The sequence below is a fragment of the Fistularia commersonii genome, chromosome 25 (assembly GCF_037954325.1).
Source record: "Fistularia commersonii isolate RoL2024-O1a breed Wild chromosome 25, RoL_Fcom_v1.0, whole genome shotgun sequence".
Taxonomy (NCBI): domain Eukaryota; kingdom Metazoa; phylum Chordata; class Actinopteri; order Syngnathiformes; family Fistulariidae; genus Fistularia; species Fistularia commersonii.
Window position 1 is genome coordinate 1,676,518 of NC_141308.1, and position 18,418 is coordinate 1,694,935.

Sequence of the window (18,418 nt, forward strand, 5' to 3'; positions counted from 1 at the left end):
TTAAGTAAAACCCATCAAATATTAACTACCAAATTGGGAAATATGAGTCTTTTTAATCCCTTTAAGATCATACTGAAAAAAAAGGATCCTTCAGAAAAAATGTGAATGCTCTATACTATTTTTTGTTGTCCTGTAGTTTTTCAGAGATATTTTGCTCACTTCCCTCTCTTTCTACAAAACGTGTTGAAAACACAAGTGTGTCTGTTGTTGGGTCTACATAAACAAAGCACGCAAAAAGGTGAATTGTAAATTCTATATTCCCTACATCATCAGATGCTTCTGAAGTATCTTTGTGAAAATTTTAAAAGTAAGCCAATGACGGATTTCTTTGTTCCTTTGTTTACTAGACTTTATTAAGCCTTATTATAATTCCAGTTAAAGGTTGTACTTCAAGTGCAAAACTGACTTTGAAAGGGAAGTGAATCATGTTTATACATCACAGATGTAGCCACCTGCACAAACATGGAAGCACAATAATTCAACACACTGTATAATGCAAAATTCAGGAAAGAGACAATTTGCCATCTGTACACTCCTGTCATATAACCCTTGTTATTTTCAACACATTCGATTATCAAATAGATGGCTCATTATAAACTTTGAGAAAAGGGGTTACTGTATATTCAGATGACATGAGCTCATGATGGTGAAACAGCCCAGACATTATAACTGCTGACACTATAAATGTGTTATTTTCACTGTAATTGACATCAATACTACTAATGTTTACATTAGGAGTTAAACAAACTGGGGGGTGCAGGGGTTGGGGTGACTATTTGGCTCAACATCAAGTTGTGACTGAAAGCCTTTAGTCAAATTTTCCAGCTGAGTCATGAAAGTGTGAATCTCCTCAGAAGAACTATGAGTCCAAGCCAGAGGCAGATGAACAGGGACAGGTTTACGATCTGAAATGCAAACAATTCATTACACCAATCATAAAAAACGGAACATCTCAGTATGTGCTTGTTGACGGACCTGCAAGACTTGGCCGTGCTCACCTTGGAAAAACTTGCCAGTTTGTGTCTTGGCAGCAGCTCTAGATAAAGCCAACCACACCACAGTGTCGGCTCCTTGCTCTACACTGCGCAGCCGATCACCCATCATCTGATGGAACTGAGGCATGGATGTCGAAACAGCTGCCAAAGAGAGCAAAACACTGCTTACTGCACATGATTTAATCTCAACTAGACTAACAATAATTTTAGCTGATATTGGTCTTTGTTTGTTTTTTTTTCCCAAGAAACGACAGCAAAAGAAATGGCATTAAATTGATTTAAAAAATTACCCAAGTGTTTGGCAAAGGTCTGTGTTGCTTAGTCAACTATAAACATATAGATAACATATCTATAACATATAGATATGTAGGCTGAATCAGGACTTTTGGTCACTGGTTGGATCTGGAAGATATTCACTTCTGTAAATCTCTTAAAGTGGTTGTTTGTTGTTTTCTTTGACAGCAACTACTTTTAATCTTGAAACCATTGAACAATGCTAAGGAATTCCCAGCCTTTTGTCAATGGCTTGGGCTCTGATATGTTTGTATTGATGGGAAATTTTCATTTGACGCAAACTATACTGATTTTTGAGTAGATGGGATATGACCTGATTTAATTCACGTAAATACCTGGTGTATCCACCCAGCCTGGATGCATCACAGAAAAGTGAATTTCCGGATACTCTTTTGCCCACTCCTGTGTTAGCACCACCTGCTGTCTCTACGGAGAAACAGGTAACTGTTGGTGCATGTAATTCTCTGCTGTAAAGAGTAGTTTGTAAATATATTTTGAAACATCTTGTGTCTTTTGTATCTTTTGAAAGATGTGACAACCACAGCTAATCTGTTTAAATTTTGATGACGATCGGGGACAAAATAATTAAAAAAAAAACATTTTAACATGGATTTGCCTCACCTTATTATGGGTAAAGATCATAACAGCGTCAAAGAAAGTCCTCTCTGACTGCAAGTCATCAAACTGGAGCCTCTGGACCAGCATGCCCCCTGAGGACACTGTGATCTAATAGGCAGGAAGAAAAGAAGCACAGTGCGTTTAGACAACACACCATTGCGAATACAAAAGTGTCATTATTCTGTCCACATGACGCGGATGAGCACATTAATTGTGTATTTGTGTGACGCTACATACCACCCTTGGATCACGACTCTTTTGTAGTAGTGGTATGAGACTTTGGGTGAGAATATAGACAGCTAGAGGTGGAGAGAAAACACGAGGTTTAAATCTCGAGTCGAGCGCTCATTAGATCAACAATCTGACCATCAGGATATGGTTTTACCCATTGTGTTGACAGCAAAGTTCTTCTCCAGTCCTTCATCATTCACCTCTCTCTTGGGAATCATACACCCTGCATTGTTTATCTTGTCATTAAGTTGCAACAAAACAAAAATTATTCCATCTTGCAAAGAAAAATCATCAAACAACCATGGCTCTGGGCACTGCCTACCAACACATGCAAGGATAGATACTGTTTCTTGAAGGCCTCGGCAAACTCCCACACTTTGCGTGATTCCGACAAGTCAACAATATGGACATAGACTTCCTACAACAAAGAGATACTCATTTTTCACAGAAATGTATCAACATTTTGGTCAGTTTGACTGATATTGTACGTTATACTCACTGTATTCCCAGACTTATTGACAATATCCTCTTTAGCCTCTTCAGCCTTCATTTTGTCTCTACAGACAATGTGCACCCTGCCACCTTTAAAAGAAACCCCACCAAACTTGATTTCTTTTAATTACAAGAAAACAAAGTTCACACATTTCCCCGGCGCACACCTCTCTTAGCTATAGCCATTGCTGTCACTCTTCCGATTCCACTGTTTGCTCCGGTGATCATAAAGGATCTTCCCACGACAGACACATTCAGATCCAGGGGGTGAAAGTCCTTGGAAGCAGCTTCATAGCCTTTCCTGTCACCAAAGTGAACCAAGTCAAAAGAACATACTATCCAAAACTGAACATTAAAATTGACATCAATAAAGACACGGATTTGACCACAAATACTTTTTTTTTTTTTTCTCCTTTTCCTCTTTCTATCTTGCAGTAAAAATGTTATGTTCAAGATAGATCATTATGAGTGGATCTATCGGGGTTATACATAAAGGCCAGTTTGTCTGTTGATTTGTGAAAAACATTGAACACCCGCCTCGAAGTCAGCATAATAATGGTCATTTAAGGCTAAACATGTGTAAAAAGCAGAATCCTGAATATTTAAAAGTAAAAGTGTATTATAAAAACAGACAATGCAAGAGGATCCACATTGACATTTGTAATTGACTCTATCTGTCAACACATTACAGTGATAAATAAATAAAGTGATGGAGTAAATGTTGACTGACCTTGTGTACTCGTGAATACCCTTAAAAAACCAGATGCTGTTTCGATAGAGAGACATTTAACCGAAAAGAGGGACTTATTTAAAACCAGCACTGCGTGTTGTTCTATCATCCACTGTGACCTGTGCGTGTGAAGCAGGGAAGAGACAAGAGGAGGAGGGGGAGGCAGCAGCGCTCCTTGTGGCGCTGCATGGGAACATTTCCATGAAAGTCAAACAAATGAGTCGTAAGTTTTTTTTTTTTGTTTTTTTTGTTTTTTTCAGTTGGGAAATGGAATGGAGATTTGCACAGGTCAGATGACTCGGGACCAGCTTTTGCATTATCAGAGTCCAATAACCAATGCAGGTGCTTGAAGGTGTGTGATGACGCAGCAGCAGGAACCGCCCGGCGGTAAGAGAGGAGGGCGGAGTTATGAACTTTCGCCCCGACCGGCCGCTCGACTGTCGTGGACTGCGGACGTTATGCGCTCCACCGGACTTGTTAACCCTTTGTGAGGGTTAGAACTTTATCCAAATATTTTTTTTTCTTTATAGTTTATATCTTCTGGTGCGGCGTCACAATGGTAAGTAAAATGAAGTGTGTTTCAGACGTCATCCTAGCATGGCTCCTCACCTGTTGCACCTGTCGTGTAGCAGGCGGATCGTTCAGCTGGAAAAACTCGAAATATCACCTTTTGTACCGTTTGTTTTTACTCTGCTGCTTGTTTGGATGTAAAGTCGACGTACGTTGACACACCAGGGGTGAGTTTCTACCGGTGGTTTCGTGGCGTTCAAGGAAGCTTTCCAAATTTGCTCGCCAGTCGGAAGTGGAGGGTATTGGTTTCCATCGCCGCCCCGCGTTCAAACAGGTCTTGTCACTTTGGCCTAGTGTCACGTTTACCCTCAGCATTTACAAGTCAGCTGACTTTTTTTCTTTCAAAGTATTATTATTTTTACCGTGTCCCATTGTATTTCAAATCCCATTTCCAAACAAACAGGTATTTCCTGTCCAGAGCTGAGAGAACGAACTCTGTTGATTTATATGTGTCTTCAATGTGATGAAAAAATAACAATCCACAAAGATGTTCTGTGTTTTAGTGACTATAAGGAAGAATAAATACCAAAACTGCTTGTCAACCTCCACATCACAGCGAGTAGCCAGTGGACCCACTTTGTGTCACTTACTTATAACTACATCTAGCTTTGTGTGCATGTGTTTCAACCTTTACTGAATGTGATGCTGTGAAAGAGAACAAAAATCACTCATATGATTACATAGATGTTGGGTGCTCCTATGCACAAACACAATGGGTATAAAACTCTTCGCTCCTTCCACCTCTTTAAAAATAATTGAATATATAAAGGTACAAGTATTTGTCATTTCAAGATTGACTGACACAAGATGTTACAGACTACAACCTAATGCACATTCTAAGTTATTTTGATCCAGATGCTACAATATTTCACATGAAACATATGCATTCATTATCTATGCTGCTTATCTGGCACTCAGGGTCGGGGGTGCTGTGGTGCTGGAGCCTCTTCCAGCTGTCATTGGGTGAGAGGCGAGGTTCACCCTGGTGAGCTCGCCGGTTGATCACAGGGCTATACAAATAATCATACAGCCATTCCACCCATCATTTGCATGTGAGTGAGTTAAGGCCTCCACTTTACTTTGGATTTTGATCATGGGAGGAAATTGGAGGAAACCCGCGTAGACAAGGAGAGTACATGCAAACTCCACACAGAAGGCCTCCAGTCAAAAGCGAACCAACCCCCTTCTTGCTGTGGGATGGAGGCGCTCTTCTACTAACCAGGACCGGCCATTAAATATTTGAGCTACTGCTTGTCAAGGTGTGTGTCTGTGTGTGTGTGTGTGTGTGTGTGTGCGCGTGTGCGTTGTAGTGCAACAACAAAAGGTGTTGGCGTCGTGGATGAGTTCAAACATTTGAGCTAAGCACAAAAGACCATGGAAAACAGTGGTGAAAGAGGTCTGGAATCCGAGAGCTGCTGGACTGAGTGGAGGAGCAGGTCTCTTGGATAAAAATTTCCCTTTGACTGGTAGTGACTGACCCAGAACCAGCTCGACGGGTGATGCGTTGAAGTTGTCATAAGGAGCTGAACGCAGCCTCCGCATAATCTCCAGTAAACTGTCGACCCAGTTGTCATCTGAGAGCACAGCATGCAATGCTGCCTTGAGGGGCCGGTGGACCTGTTTGCACAAGCCGTTAGCCTGAGGGTGATATGCCATCATATAATGTATCTTCACCTCCAATGATGCCGCCAGTGTCGACCAAAGCGCCAACATGAACTGTGGACCCCTGTCTGAAGTGATGTCTGACGGGGTGCTTAAATGTGGGACCCAGAAAAGAAATGCCTGTCCCCGAGATCATTGTGGAGGACAGCAGAACAGCCTCTGGCCACCTTTTGGTTCAATCAACCATGGTGAGCAGGTGTGTAATACCCTGCGACGGAGGTAGAGGGCCCACAAGGTCGACATGGACATGGTCAAAGCGCCTGGCTGGAATCTGAAACAGTTTGAGGGGCGCTCTCACATGCTGCTGAATCTTAGAACATTGACACACCACACATGCAGCCGCCCACTCCTTGATGTCCTTATGGATGCTAGGCCACATGAGGTTTGAGCTCACCAAATTCACCGTGCCCAAACTCCTGGGTGTGAGTGGGGGTGATGTGAGTCAAAAACACAATGGCACTGGGCCACTTAAACCACTGGGTGGGGACGGCGGGGGGAGGCCTCACAGGGGAGGGCAGGACTACATTCCTGCACAACCATATCCTCCAGTTTGAGGCCAGTGCGCATTGATTTCAGGACATCCATAACCAAGAAATCCACCCCGTTGTGTGTGTGTGTGTGCGCGCGTGTGCGTGCGTGCGTGTGTGCGTGCGTGCGTGTGTGTGTGAAGAATGGAGATGAAGTGTGATGGTGCCCATTTTTAAGAATAAGGGGGACGTGCAGAATTGCGGCAACTATAGGGGGATAAAGTTGATGAGCCATACAATGAAGTTATGGGAAAGAGCAGTGGCAACTAGACTGGAAGCAGAAGTTAGCATTTCTGAACAGCAGTATGGCTTCATGCTTAGGAAGAGTACTACAGATGCAGTATTTGCGTTGAGAATGCTAATAGAAAAGTATAGAGAAGGCCAGAGGGAGCTGCATTGTCTTTTTGTTGACCTAGAAAAATCATATGACAGGGTACAAAGAGGAGCTCTGGTATTGTATGAAGAAATCTGGAGTGGCAGGGAAGTATGTTAGACTGGTGCAGGACATGTATGCTAGCTGTGAGACAGGCGTGCGGTGTGCTGTAGGAGAAACAGAGAAGTTCAAGTTGGAGGTGTGTCTCCATCAGGGATCAGCTCTGAGCCCCTTCTTATTTGAAGTGGTGATGGACAGGCTGACAGATGAGGTTAGACAGGAATCTCCATGGACCATGATGTTTGCAAATGAGATTGTGAGCTGTAGTGAGAGCAGAGAACAGGTTGAGGACAATCTAGAGAGGTGGAGCTCTGGAAAGGGGAAGAATGAAGGTTAGTTGCCATAAGACAGAGTATATGTGTGTCAATTAGAGGAACCCGGGTGGAATGGTGAGGCTACAGGGAGTGGAGATCAAGAAGTTTGAGGATTTCAGGTAATAGGGGACAACAGTTCAGAGCAGCAGAGAGTGTGGAGAAGAAGTGAAGAGATGGGTTGAAGCAGGTAGGAATGGATGGAGTGTCTATGTGGTAGAAGACTATATCAGCCAGAATGAAAGGAAAGGTGTAAAAAACAGTGGTAAGACCAGCGATGCCGTATGGCCTAGAAACAGTTACAATAATGAAAAGACAGGAGGCAGAGCTAGAGGTTGCAGAGATGAAGATGTTGAGGTTCTCTTTGGAAGTGATAAGAATGAATAGGATCAGGAATGAGTCTATCAGAGAAACAGCACGTTAGATGTTTTTTTGAGAGAAGGAAAGAGAAGGTAGACTGGGGTTGTTCGGGTGTGTGTGTGTGTGTGTGTGTGTGTGTGTGTGTGTGTGTGTGTGTGTGTGTGTGTGTGTGTGTGTGTGTGTGTGTGTGTGTGTGTGTGTGTGTGTGTGTGTGTGTGTGTGTGTGTGTGTGTGTGTGTGTGTGTGTGTGTGTGTGTGTGTGTGTGTGTGTGTGTGTGTGTGTACACAATACATATGTATGCATATATACATATACATAACAATTGAAATAGTTAAGGAAACTGGTGGAGAAAAAAAAGTCTCCAGAGATTCTTATCTCTTTTTAACTCTTTTGACACCCTCTCAGTTGTTGACCTTCATGGTTTACATTTTTTCTTGGAGTGAGGCTGTTTATTCAGCAGTTATTCTTTAATCAACCATGACCTCCGCAAAAGACAAAACCTAACCTGCCCCCTAGTTTATGTTTTAAGTCAGCAGTAGGTTAATAATACCCTCCTGAAAACTAGCCTCATAGTCGTCCACTCATGCGTTTTAACGGCTCACCCCTTCCTGTCTTCACCTTATCAGATGCGTTTCCTGCTGCTCTTCAGCCGCCAGGGGAAGCTGCGTTTGCAGAAATGGTTTACACCTTTGTCGGAACGTGAGAAGAAGAAGGTCATTAGGGACATGACCACCATTGTGTTGGCACGGCAGCCACGCACCTGCAACTTCCTGCACTGGAAAGACCTAAAGATTATTTACAAGAGGTGGGCTCCTTCTTAACTCTCCTTAAAATGGGAATGGGATCATCTTCCTACCTTATGCTTACAGATACATATGCCGCATGTTTCATTCATCAACTAATAGAACACTAATTTTCCTCAGATACGCAAGCCTGTATTTCTGCTTGGCCATTGAGAACGAGGAGAATGAGCTCTTGGCCTTGGAGATTATTCATCGTTATGTGGAGCTACTGGACAAATACTTCGGCAATGTATTTTCACTGTCTCCTATTCAACAGTTGTGTGCTATCCAAACAGCCCTGGACGCTCCGCTTTCATAAAAATTTGCTCTAATATCCCTCTTTCAGGTGTGCGAGCTGGACATTATCTTCAACTTCGAGAAGGCCTATTTTATCCTGGATGAGTTTCTTATGGGAGGGGAAGTACAAGAAACCTCCAAACAGATTGTGAATCGCTGTATTGAAGCATCAGACATGCTACAGGAGGTGAGGGGCTCTGGCACACACTCAGCAACAGCTCGACACGTTGCGCCAGCCAGTTTGACAATTTGGTGTGAGCATGTTGCATCTGCTGACAAAACATTATGAAGCGCAACAATGCAGTTACTGTGGCGGCGGGGTACATTTCAAACCATTCAAGAATCCAGATTCCTCTGTTTGATTGTGTTTGAATTTTGTCATCATAACAGAGTATCATGCTCCAGTGTTGGGAAATTGTTCCATGTGATTTGTGTGAGAGTGAACTTACCAGGCAGTAGTCAGTGTGACAATCAGCTCAATTAACAGTGGTGCTGCAGAATCCCTGGTGTGCCGCTTGTCTTTTTTAAGAGTTGCTCTGTTTTCAGCTGTTCTATTTCACTAGTACCGTATTTTTTCGGACTATAAGTCACTCCAGATTATAATTTTCACCAGCCAAAAAATGCATAATGAAGAAGAAAAAGAAAACATATATAACTCACACTGGGCTAGAATTCGCATTTGGGGGGGGAATTTGATAAAATCAGAGACCAAGACCAGACATTCACCTTGAAAGGAAACTTACAGTGCAATGTCTGAGGGTACGTGCCCAACGGTGACAATTGGTGGTTAAACCTGATCTTTATTAGAACAATTAACAATGAAGCAACAGCTGCTCCACTTAATCTTCTCCGTCTCAGCGCGCTCTCTCCTCCCAAAACACATTCACAGTTAGTAGGAAATCACAGGGCACTGAATGTTCATCTATACAGTACGGCAGGGGTGTGACACTAGTAATAACAACAGAATAGAGAGCGACAGGCTGAACAGGTGTCTGGTATGTTAACCTAACATATTAACAGCTATTCAGATAACTATAGCAAAAACAACAAATCATAAAACTTTACCAAACCCTCGATCTCACTCCAAATCCCTAAATCCATTGAATTTTTCATCCTGTGTGTCCCTTCTGAGCAACTCGTCCATCTCCGGAGGTAGACGGCGCGCCGCTTCCTCTTCTGTGTGCCTGTTTTTGGGACATTGCTCTGATAGAGAGGCGGTTGCGTAGCATGAAGCGGTAACACCAAGGAGGTCCTCCCGTAAAGTGATATATTCATCGCCTTGGTAACTACAGTACCTGCTCATGGAGACATAGCTGCACTGTTGACCAGCCTCTCCCAGCAACATGTTGTTCAAGCACCCATTTGTGAACTTGTTCCTCTGGCTGTGGCCATTTAGCTTTTAGCCCACGCTTAGCTTTTTTTGTTTTCTTCATCGCAGTTAGTGTAGCCTCCGCTTTTGGTCAGTCCTTCACTAGTTTCTCTCTCACTCCAAACTTTCTTTCTGCTGCTCGATTAGCTTTTTCAGTTACATATTTCACTACTTGCAGCTTGTAGTCTGCAGAATATGATTTTCCTTTTGGGAGCATTTGTGTCGAGTCTTTCTCGGTTGTCTTTATATGTTTATATTTTACGTTTATATTTTAATTTTCCGTGGTACAGGAGTAAATCGAGTAAGAGATACTGGCACACAAGCCTGGAGCGCACTGTCGCAGCTTTTAGCGTGAAAATAACGAACATGTGAAATTACCGTCGATATTTTAATATGTAAGTAGCAGGACCCGCCAAACCATGAAAAAAGATGCAACTCCTAGTCCGAAAAATACGGTATTATGCCATTTTGTGTACCTGCTTTGTGCTGCTATTTTCTTACGTACTTGCCGTATCTCTCTCTCTCTCTCTCTCTCTCTCTCTCTCTGCCCACGTTATTGCGAGTCAGAGACAGAGTTCCTTGCAACTTGGCGTAGGCTTAGTATTTGGCATATACTTCCTGCGTCTGTGTGGTAAAGTAGTTAACTGGGTGTGTTCTCTGCGTCTGTGTTGGGCTTTCTAACACATGAGTGTAGATTTGGAATATGCGCAGTATAGCCTCCCATTTACTTTGATCATTATCACTTTAGGATGACAACAGTGAGTGGTATGAGGTGGAGCTGTTTGGATGACCTTGAATATGGACAGACAGGTTAGATGTTCTGCTTGTGTTAGTTACTGTGTGTTGGTCTTCTCAGCATCTAATAGCAGGTGATGTTATATTATTTGCATCTCAACTTATTTGAAGCTGTTTCACCCTGTCTGTTCCTTTTTTTTCTCGTTTTGCAGACCATGGAGGAGTACATGAGCAAACCTGCGTTTTAACCTTTGGCTAGAGGAATAAAGCATCAAAATTTACTGAAGTGAGTCAAAGAAGATTGTGTGTGACCTGATTCTCTTGCTCGTTTTCCAAAGAAGAAATTGACTCCTTTTCATTCATTTGAAGGAGGAGGGGTGTGACTTTTTATTTTTTATTTTTTTTTAATATTGTTTCTTTTTTTAACTGCAGTCACTGACGCTCAATAGAGTAGAATTAAAAATAAATAGGTGTGTGTGTGTGTGTGTGTGTGTGCGCGTGTGTGTGTGTGTGCGCGCGCGTGTGCGTGCGCTTACTCCTTTGTTTCACTTTACCTTTTCACATTCCAGTCCAGGTAATCCCACAAAAGTTGCTCTTTTGTCCCCAATGAATGACATCCCCTTTAGTTTAACAACCCTCTTAGACCTAGTTTCTGCCGATCGCCTCCTACATTTATATCACAAGCTACAATAGCCTAGACCTGCCCAAAACCTTGGCAGTTATGATTTGATGATGAATTAAGAGTGTATATGCATTTAAAAAAATAATAAAATATATATATATATATATATTTGATCGTAACCTCGAGAAGTAGCCGATTTCTGAATTGAATAGTCATCACAGTATTTCTCAACATTTTTTATCTGTAAATACTGTATTTCTGAGGCACCCTTACTTTTAAAAAAATACTACCTGCGTTTGTGGATGTGAGTATGATTTTTATTACTGTGTGCAATTTCGCTCTTAAGTTATGATTAAATATGCATTTTGATAACGGCCTGTTGCATGATTTTATTCAGAATGTAAAAACTTCAGTTGCTCCAGTGTTGTTTTTTTATTTTTATTTTTTTTTAATAAGGCAATACAACACAAGAAGAATATCGCTGATGCTTTATTCATCTGTGAGTTGTCACACATTATTGAGCATGTACAAAATGGTTTAAAAATGAGGATACATAACACAACCACTGCTAGGCCAACGATACAGAGCTTTGCGGTATGAAAGGGTTGGAAGGCAGGCAACAGACTTATAGTTTCACTTGGAAATAAATATCCATAATAACAATTAATCCACTAACCCTGAATATATCATGAGCCAAAACAACACCCATTCTCTACCCGACACGCTGCCCCAATCGCCAAAAATATCTAGCATCCCTTCGTGCTCTCGTCAGTGTATCGTGATGGTAACAGATGTGACTGGAGATTGTTTTAAAGGCCCAGTCAGCATAACTTACAACTATATTTATATATTGATGTGTTTCACACTGAAGGAAAGAAATTACCATTACATATTTAGTCATAATTTAAAAAAAAATATATAAGCTGTTTTTTTCTGCCATGTTTACAAAAACAATTAAGATAAACCAACTGGAACAGCATCACAAAACTATAACATTAATGACATTGTGGTTGATATAAGTCAGTATAGTTGTAGGCAAATCCTGGGTTTTGAATATGCCCTTTGGGCTTATGAGGATTGTACCTTCAAATTATGATACCACTTTAATATTCCTATAATGACATTGCAGCAAAGTAGGGACTAATATTTTCCTAGAAATGCACTGAGGCTGTAAATGCCACAGTTCATTTAGTCAGGGTGACATTAGTAATACCATCATAGAATAGAAACTTGTAAACTAGATCACATCCACCAGACTGTTTTTTTTCGAGACAGTATGGATAGTATAATCATGATTTCGTGCGTCTTTTGCGGGGGGATGGGTGAGGGTGAGGGTGGGGGGAGGGTCATCCTACATCCCCGCCACGGTCTTCTCACGGTGCTCCTCCGCATCTTCATTCGCGATCTGAGGAGCCGAGGTGTCGGGCGTGTTCTCCTCATTCACTTGCATCTCAGTAGGGTTGACTTTCTCCTCCGGGGCCTCCTGACCGGTTTCCCTCTTGGACACCGGCCTCCTCTCGCCGTCAGCCTGACTCAGGTAGTCCTTGATGGCCCGGTCGTACAGCTCGAAGGGAAACTGGTCCTTCAGCTGAGCCTGCGTGTCCCGCTTGGAGATGCCGTTCGGGTACTCGGTGAGGATCTTGGCCGCCAGGTAGGTGGTCACCTCGTCTTCCACGTCACCGTCGTCACCGGCCTGGCGTTTCAGCGGCATCTTGTTGAGCTCGGATAGAAACAGGTTCTCCCTGCGACCTGATGGAGCGGGGATCCTGACTGGCCCCGGATTGGCAGCGGGGATCGACGCCACCGGGAGTCTGTCCGAGGAGGAGGAGGAGGAGGGGGTCTTCATGGGTCTCTGGACCACCGGGTACTCGTTGCTGATCGTCTCGACGCCGATGATGTCTAAGAAGTCCTCCCTGTCCATATCTTCGGGTGCCGCCTTGCTCTTCAGCGGAAGTCTGCGGCTGAAGTACCGGATTTTGGGTGTCTGGCTGGCGGTGTAGCGGGAGGAGCCCTGGGGGTTGCGGTGGAGCTTCCTGAGCTCCTCTGTGAGAAGCATGTCGATCAGGTCCTGCGGCGGGACGTGGAGCTTCAGCGAGAGCTCCAGCAGCTCCTTCACCGTCCGAGGGTCCACGATGGAAGGGCGGATCAGTCTTTTTCTCTGCTCCCCGGTCTTGTCCCGCTTCTGGGTCTGATCGCTCATCTCCAGCACCTTCAGCAGGTAGTAATCGACCAGCTTGGTGTCATCGTCCGCCTCCTCCTGGTCCTGGTCCACTCGCCTTTGCATCTCCTGCCTCTCCGTTTCCTCCCGCTCACCAAGCGCTCTCTCCATTTCGTCACGACTCCCGTTGACCATCTCCTCGGTCTCCTCCCTGTCCTCCACGGGGACCCACTCCTCTCCCCCGACCACGTCCTCGTACGGCTGGCTTCGGAGGCTGAGCGCATTTTCCTCATCCTCGTCGTCGTCCTCCAACGCGTCTCTCTTCTGGCCGGCGCCGGGCATTCTCCCGAGCTCCTCGAAGATGGAGCGCAAATTGGCGAGGCTCTGAGGCGTGTACTGCTCGTCCAGGTCTTCCGTGGCCCGCTTGGAAGCGTCCGTGTTCTCCTCATCCTCAAACATCAGCGGGTATTTTTTGTGGGGTCTGGGGAAGTTTCCGTAGTCCACCGCCGCGCTCTCTGGGATCTCCGCGTCTTTGGCGCGGTGCCGGTGCGCACGGCCGTCGTTCCTGGGCGCCGACGAGGAGCTGAGCTTCGCCTCCTTCTCGGGATGCTCCTGGAGGGACCTGAGCAGGGCTTTCATGAGCTGCTCGGCTGTAACGTCCTGCCTCTGCGCAGCGGCTGCGGGCTGACGGTCTCCGGGACCCTCGTCCTGCTCCGAGGCCAGCTGCAGCAGGACCCTGAACTTGTCAACTTCGTCGTAGTCTGCCGGCTCGGCTCGACCCCTATGCTTCAGGTTTTCGATGTACTCCAGGGCTTTGAGCATGTCGGAGCTGGGCGTGTAGGCAGCCGGCTGTCCCTCGCCGTCCCCGCCTCGCAGCCTGTAGTGACGGGGGAGAGACGCAGCCCGCACGGCGCATCCATGGAGGACAAAGGCAAGCAGGACCACGGTTCTCCCCGCGGGCAACTTATGGTGGAAATGCAGCATTATAGGCTATTTATTACCTGAAAATCGAGAGAGCATAAAAAACATCCCCTTTCAGTTCAAAGAAAAATCATATCGTATGTATTTCTCGGTTCGAACCCCGTCGGCGCGGAACACGCGTGAGCGAGTTTTAGTGCGGGGTTTGCGTGTTTCTCAGGTTTGTGACGCTGTAAGAGGATGACTCACCCCTACCGTTGTTATGGTCAACCTCGACAATCGGCTTAATATTCCATATAACATATACACTCATTCTGCTGCAACTCCGCTACAAAATTTGTAAACAGGAAGCCCGTCGATCACCACAATAACACCGCGGATGTGCCAGCGTTTTTAGACAAGTCTCGGCGGAAAAATTATTCAAAATAATTTATTTGGAAGAAAAAGACTATGGTTATTATTTTATTTTTTTTGAAGAGATAAGGCGTTTTCTTACCTTTGGGAATAAAGCTCAGATAGCAGTGAAGGTGTATGGCATCTCCCCGGGAGCGCGCTGGTCTTCTGTTTTCAGCACTTGGACAGCTCCCCCCGTTATATCAGCCAACACCTGACCGCCGCGTCATCACACAACACACGCAAGAGACGGCGCCCCTAAAAAAAAAAAAAAAAAAAAAAAAAAAGAAAAGACTCAAGGGTTCATGGTATGCCATACAAAAGAGATGGCTGCATTAAAAATAGTACTCGGCTCAGTGAGTGTCATTGCGCCGCTCAGTCAAATATAATGAATGTAAAAGATGCGCGGCCAGTTGTCCAATTGTCCAACTGAATCTAAGCGCATGTTGATGAATGAATGCTGTTAATTCACGTTATCACTCCGGGAAAAAACACCCATCGACGCTCGGTGCTGGGAGTGAGGGTTTGGCACATCTGTTTGAGATCATGATGCATCCTTTCCCACTGAAGTGCATCGGAGGCGGAATTTTCGAACTCGCCTTCGAGACGGTGCATTTATTTCGTTTGAACATCGTCACCAGCAGTCGAAGGGTTAAATCCTCCGGCGATGACTCACAGGCTGAAACCACCGCGGAGTTGATGTCGCAGTTCTCCCTCACTCTCTCCTTCCCTCCCACCGTCTCTCTCTGCTGACAGAGACGATGATAAAACATCCCCCCTTCGCAGGGTGGGTGGGTGTGGATGTCAAAAAACCCTCTGCATTCCTCAGGTCGTCGAGATAAAAGGGGCAACAGCGTGTCACCTCCCGGCCGAAGGTCGCGGGTGGGCTGTGGCGAGGTGAATGGTGAGATCGGGGGCTTATAACAACGCTTATTACTGCTTTGTCCGCTGGTTCTAATGAACTCCCTGTGCGAGAATTGTTTTGTGTTTGTCCTTAGCTTTCAGATGAAGAAAATGATGCCGTGTGATCAGTGGGTGAAGACTGCATGAAGTCAAACGCAGATGACAATCTTATATCTATGGTTACATTTGTTTTGATAGGGCTTTGTTGAAATATATCTATCTAAAACATATGTTTCCCCCGTGACCATATATAGGTAACACCCTGGACCGGTAATCATCATCATCATCATCATCATCATCATCATCATCATCATCATCTTCAACAACAACAACAACAACAACAACAACAACAACAACAACAACAGCTTTATTTATAGTTGAATCCAGTATTTAGTGGTCTGAGGTGACAGTTCCACCAACCAACTGAATGATGAGTTCAAGAAATTGGCTTGATTTAACTCTTAGCTCAACTCCAACATTTGCCAACTCCTTTGATAAAATGTAACGTCTGTTCGCTTGTGATAATCCACGCATATTATTGTTCTTGTATTTTGGGCCCCTCTTCTTCATTAACAAGCACTGAATGGACAGCTTGTTCGATCCAGGTTGAGAGACTCTTTGACGTCCTTTAGCGTGAATGCGCAGCGTGCCGTCCAACATAAGGGACCACGCCAATTTTGGTGTTGATGTGATTTCAGCCACCTGATCTCCAGAGCTGAACAACTTCAGCGAACAACTGACGTTACAAAGAGACAGAAAACTGTTCGGCTTATTGAGTGAGCTGGCTGTTTTTGATTTCTCCCCAGTGGGGTTGCAAGCGCGCGCGTGTGTGTGTGTGTGTGTGTGTGTGCATGAAATGGAAGGAAGAAAGAAGAAAATATAATTGGATGAATGATCAAAGGATGAATGAAAAGCGGGAGATGTGTTGCAACACGTGTCAAATCACCCAACGGCGTCACTCCTCTGACATCACACCCCCTGAAAAATAAAATAAAAAACACCCTTATGCGTGTCAAGGACTAGAGAGGTCAAACACAACCAGCACACCAGCGTCACACACATGTTAAGGCTTATGTGTTTTAAGAGAGTGATGACAGAAGACTCATCGAATAATGTCAGTCATCTTTTCCTTTCGAATATTCACCTCAGGGGTCACCACGGGGAAATCAACCTCCTCCGTCTATCCCCTTTCTCTGTCTCCTCTTATTGTCATCTCTCCTGGCAGGATTGTGGTGTTATTTGTACAGGAAGCAAGAAAAACATGTAATTATGAATTCGTGGAAACCTATGGTCATTCAATCGTGCATTCGTTATCTGTGTCTGCTATCTGGCACTCATTTAGGAGACCCAGCTTTATTTTAATGAGTGATTAGGCTTTTCTGTCCATCTATCTTGCTTGATTAGATCTCAATCATTTTCCACGGCCACATTATCCTCCTATAGAAGGCGACCTGGGAGCACCTTGTACTTCCCAGGGAGTTGGCTTTGGCCTTGCCAGGGAGTTCTCTAGCTGCTTCAGGGGAGTTCTCCCCAGTTCTCCCCATCTGTTTGTCAGACATCTCAGCGGTTTACCGCCTCCCCAGACGTTTGACATGTTGTTCTGACAGAAAAAGAATATTCTCTCCCCTGACGACAAAGGTAACGGAGTTGTTTCTGATCCCCCTTCTGAGTGACAGGTTACATGACTTGGCGGGCTTGATCTTCATTCTTTCCTAAGCCATCAACTCATCCATCCTTTTTAGCAATTCGGCTGTGAATGGTGCCGTGAAGGAGGCTGGTGATGTCATCCATGTAGCTCCTCAATGTGGGTAGCCCCAGTCCAGATGGTAATTTTGAGCCTTCCAACCATTTCTCTTACTCCAATGGGGATTACCTTGAATGCTGCCATGAACAAGATTGGTGAAATTGCTCATCCCAGTGCGATATCTCCCTGTAGCTGCTGCCAACCTGTGGTTAAAATCTTGGAGGGCAAACCACATCTGCAGGCCATTAAAGTAGGATGTCATCAGATTTATGCAAGGGGGCAGGTGGAAGAAATCCATAGCGTAGTTGATCAGTTGATGTATCAGCTGGATCATCAGGGTTATACGTATTGGCAAGGTACAGCCAGATGACATGCAGGTCAGTCTTCTCCCACTTGCCTTTCTAGATCTGCTCCCAGATCATATTGGAGTTCTTTACAAACCCTGGGAAACCTGGGACTCCTTCTTTCTGGCACTTGGTGTCAATATAACCATTCCCTAGCAGATAGGCGGTCATCCTTCAGTCCAATACAGAGAAGATTTTCCCCTCTACATTTAGCAGAGCGATGTTTCTGAATTGGCTGATGTCTTCGGAATTTGCTTCCTCGGGGATGAAGACTGCTAACACCCTTAGCCATTCTGATGGCATAAGCTGTTTCTTCCAGGAAGTTCTCATAAGGTACCATGGCAGCTCTAGCACCTTGTGGCACTTATGTAGAGCTTGTAGAAGACTCCATCAAGACCAGAGGTTAAAGCCTGCTTAAATACTTGCCTGACTTTGCTGAGCTTTGGTGGCCGGGTGTTGAATTAAGCTGTCAGTAGTAAGATCCAAGGTTTAAATAGGTAAGTGTGTGTTATTTTTTGTCTTCGTAAATTCCCACTCCTTTTAAAATACCGTATCTTGCATCAGTTATGTTATACTGACATTGCCTTATCTCTCTGAATTGTGTTTCTTATTTCTTGTCTAAATTTACTAGCTGTGTGCGTTGTTTCATGCCTCTGGGCACAGTGACTGCTCGAAGGCATGAATTGGATGTTTCAAAACTCAAATTTCAGCAGGTTTCTGGCAGCTGAAGATTCATTGGCTATAACACCTTCCCCTCCAAGGGTTTTTCTTCCTGTCTGTCTGTACTGGCATAACTGCTTTGCATCACAGCGGCAAGAACCCCTTTTGGCAAATAAGCATTTATTGACTCCACACTGCAACAATTGAAATGCTGTAAGTGAATTTTTGTTGGTAAGTCATCTGGAAAAGCAAAGGAAACAGTTTCCAGA

The 18,418-nt window shown here is 44.5% G+C and overlaps 3 protein-coding genes across 4 annotated transcripts; 1 reads left to right on the forward strand and 2 right to left on the reverse strand.

Moving 5' to 3' along the window:
- Positions 1-76: 76 nt before the first annotated feature.
- Positions 77-3,499, reverse strand: dhrs12lb (dehydrogenase/reductase (SDR family) member 12-like b). The gene is made up of 11 exons (XM_086172164.1): positions 3,361-3,499; positions 2,798-2,931; positions 2,638-2,720; positions 2,461-2,556; positions 2,293-2,374; positions 2,145-2,206; positions 1,911-2,015; positions 1,625-1,715; positions 999-1,136; positions 641-905; positions 77-594 (listed from the first exon to the last, which is right to left on the reverse strand). Exons 1-10 carry the CDS (start codon positions 3,414-3,416, stop codon positions 739-741), a joined length of 1,014 nt encoding a protein of 337 aa, XP_086028290.1. The 5' UTR covers positions 3,417-3,499; the 3' UTR covers positions 77-594; positions 641-738.
- A 258-nt stretch (positions 3,500-3,757) lies between these two features.
- On the forward strand, positions 3,758-13,196 carry ap1s3b (adaptor related protein complex 1 subunit sigma 3b). 2 transcript variants are annotated; one of them, XM_086171882.1, is made up of 6 exons: positions 3,758-3,919; positions 7,851-8,029; positions 8,148-8,256; positions 8,353-8,490; positions 10,421-10,482; positions 10,620-13,196. In XM_086171882.1, the coding sequence occupies exons 1-5, from the start codon at positions 3,917-3,919 to the stop codon at positions 10,460-10,462; spliced, it is 471 nt and encodes a 156-aa protein (XP_086028008.1). In that variant the 5' UTR covers positions 3,758-3,916; the 3' UTR covers positions 10,463-10,482; positions 10,620-13,196. The 2 variants fall into 2 exon arrangements, with proteins under 2 accessions (XP_086028008.1, XP_086028009.1); XM_086171883.1 differs by lacking the exon at positions 10,421-10,482 and having other exon boundaries at positions 3,760-3,919.
- On the reverse strand, positions 11,506-14,795 carry scg2b (secretogranin II b). The gene is made up of 2 exons (XM_086171881.1): positions 14,602-14,795; positions 11,506-14,188 (listed from the first exon to the last, which is right to left on the reverse strand). The coding sequence occupies exon 2, from the start codon at positions 14,169-14,171 to the stop codon at positions 12,381-12,383; it is 1,791 nt and encodes a 596-aa protein (XP_086028007.1). The 5' UTR covers positions 14,172-14,188; positions 14,602-14,795; the 3' UTR covers positions 11,506-12,380.
- Between the last annotated feature and the right edge of the window lie 3,623 nt (positions 14,796-18,418).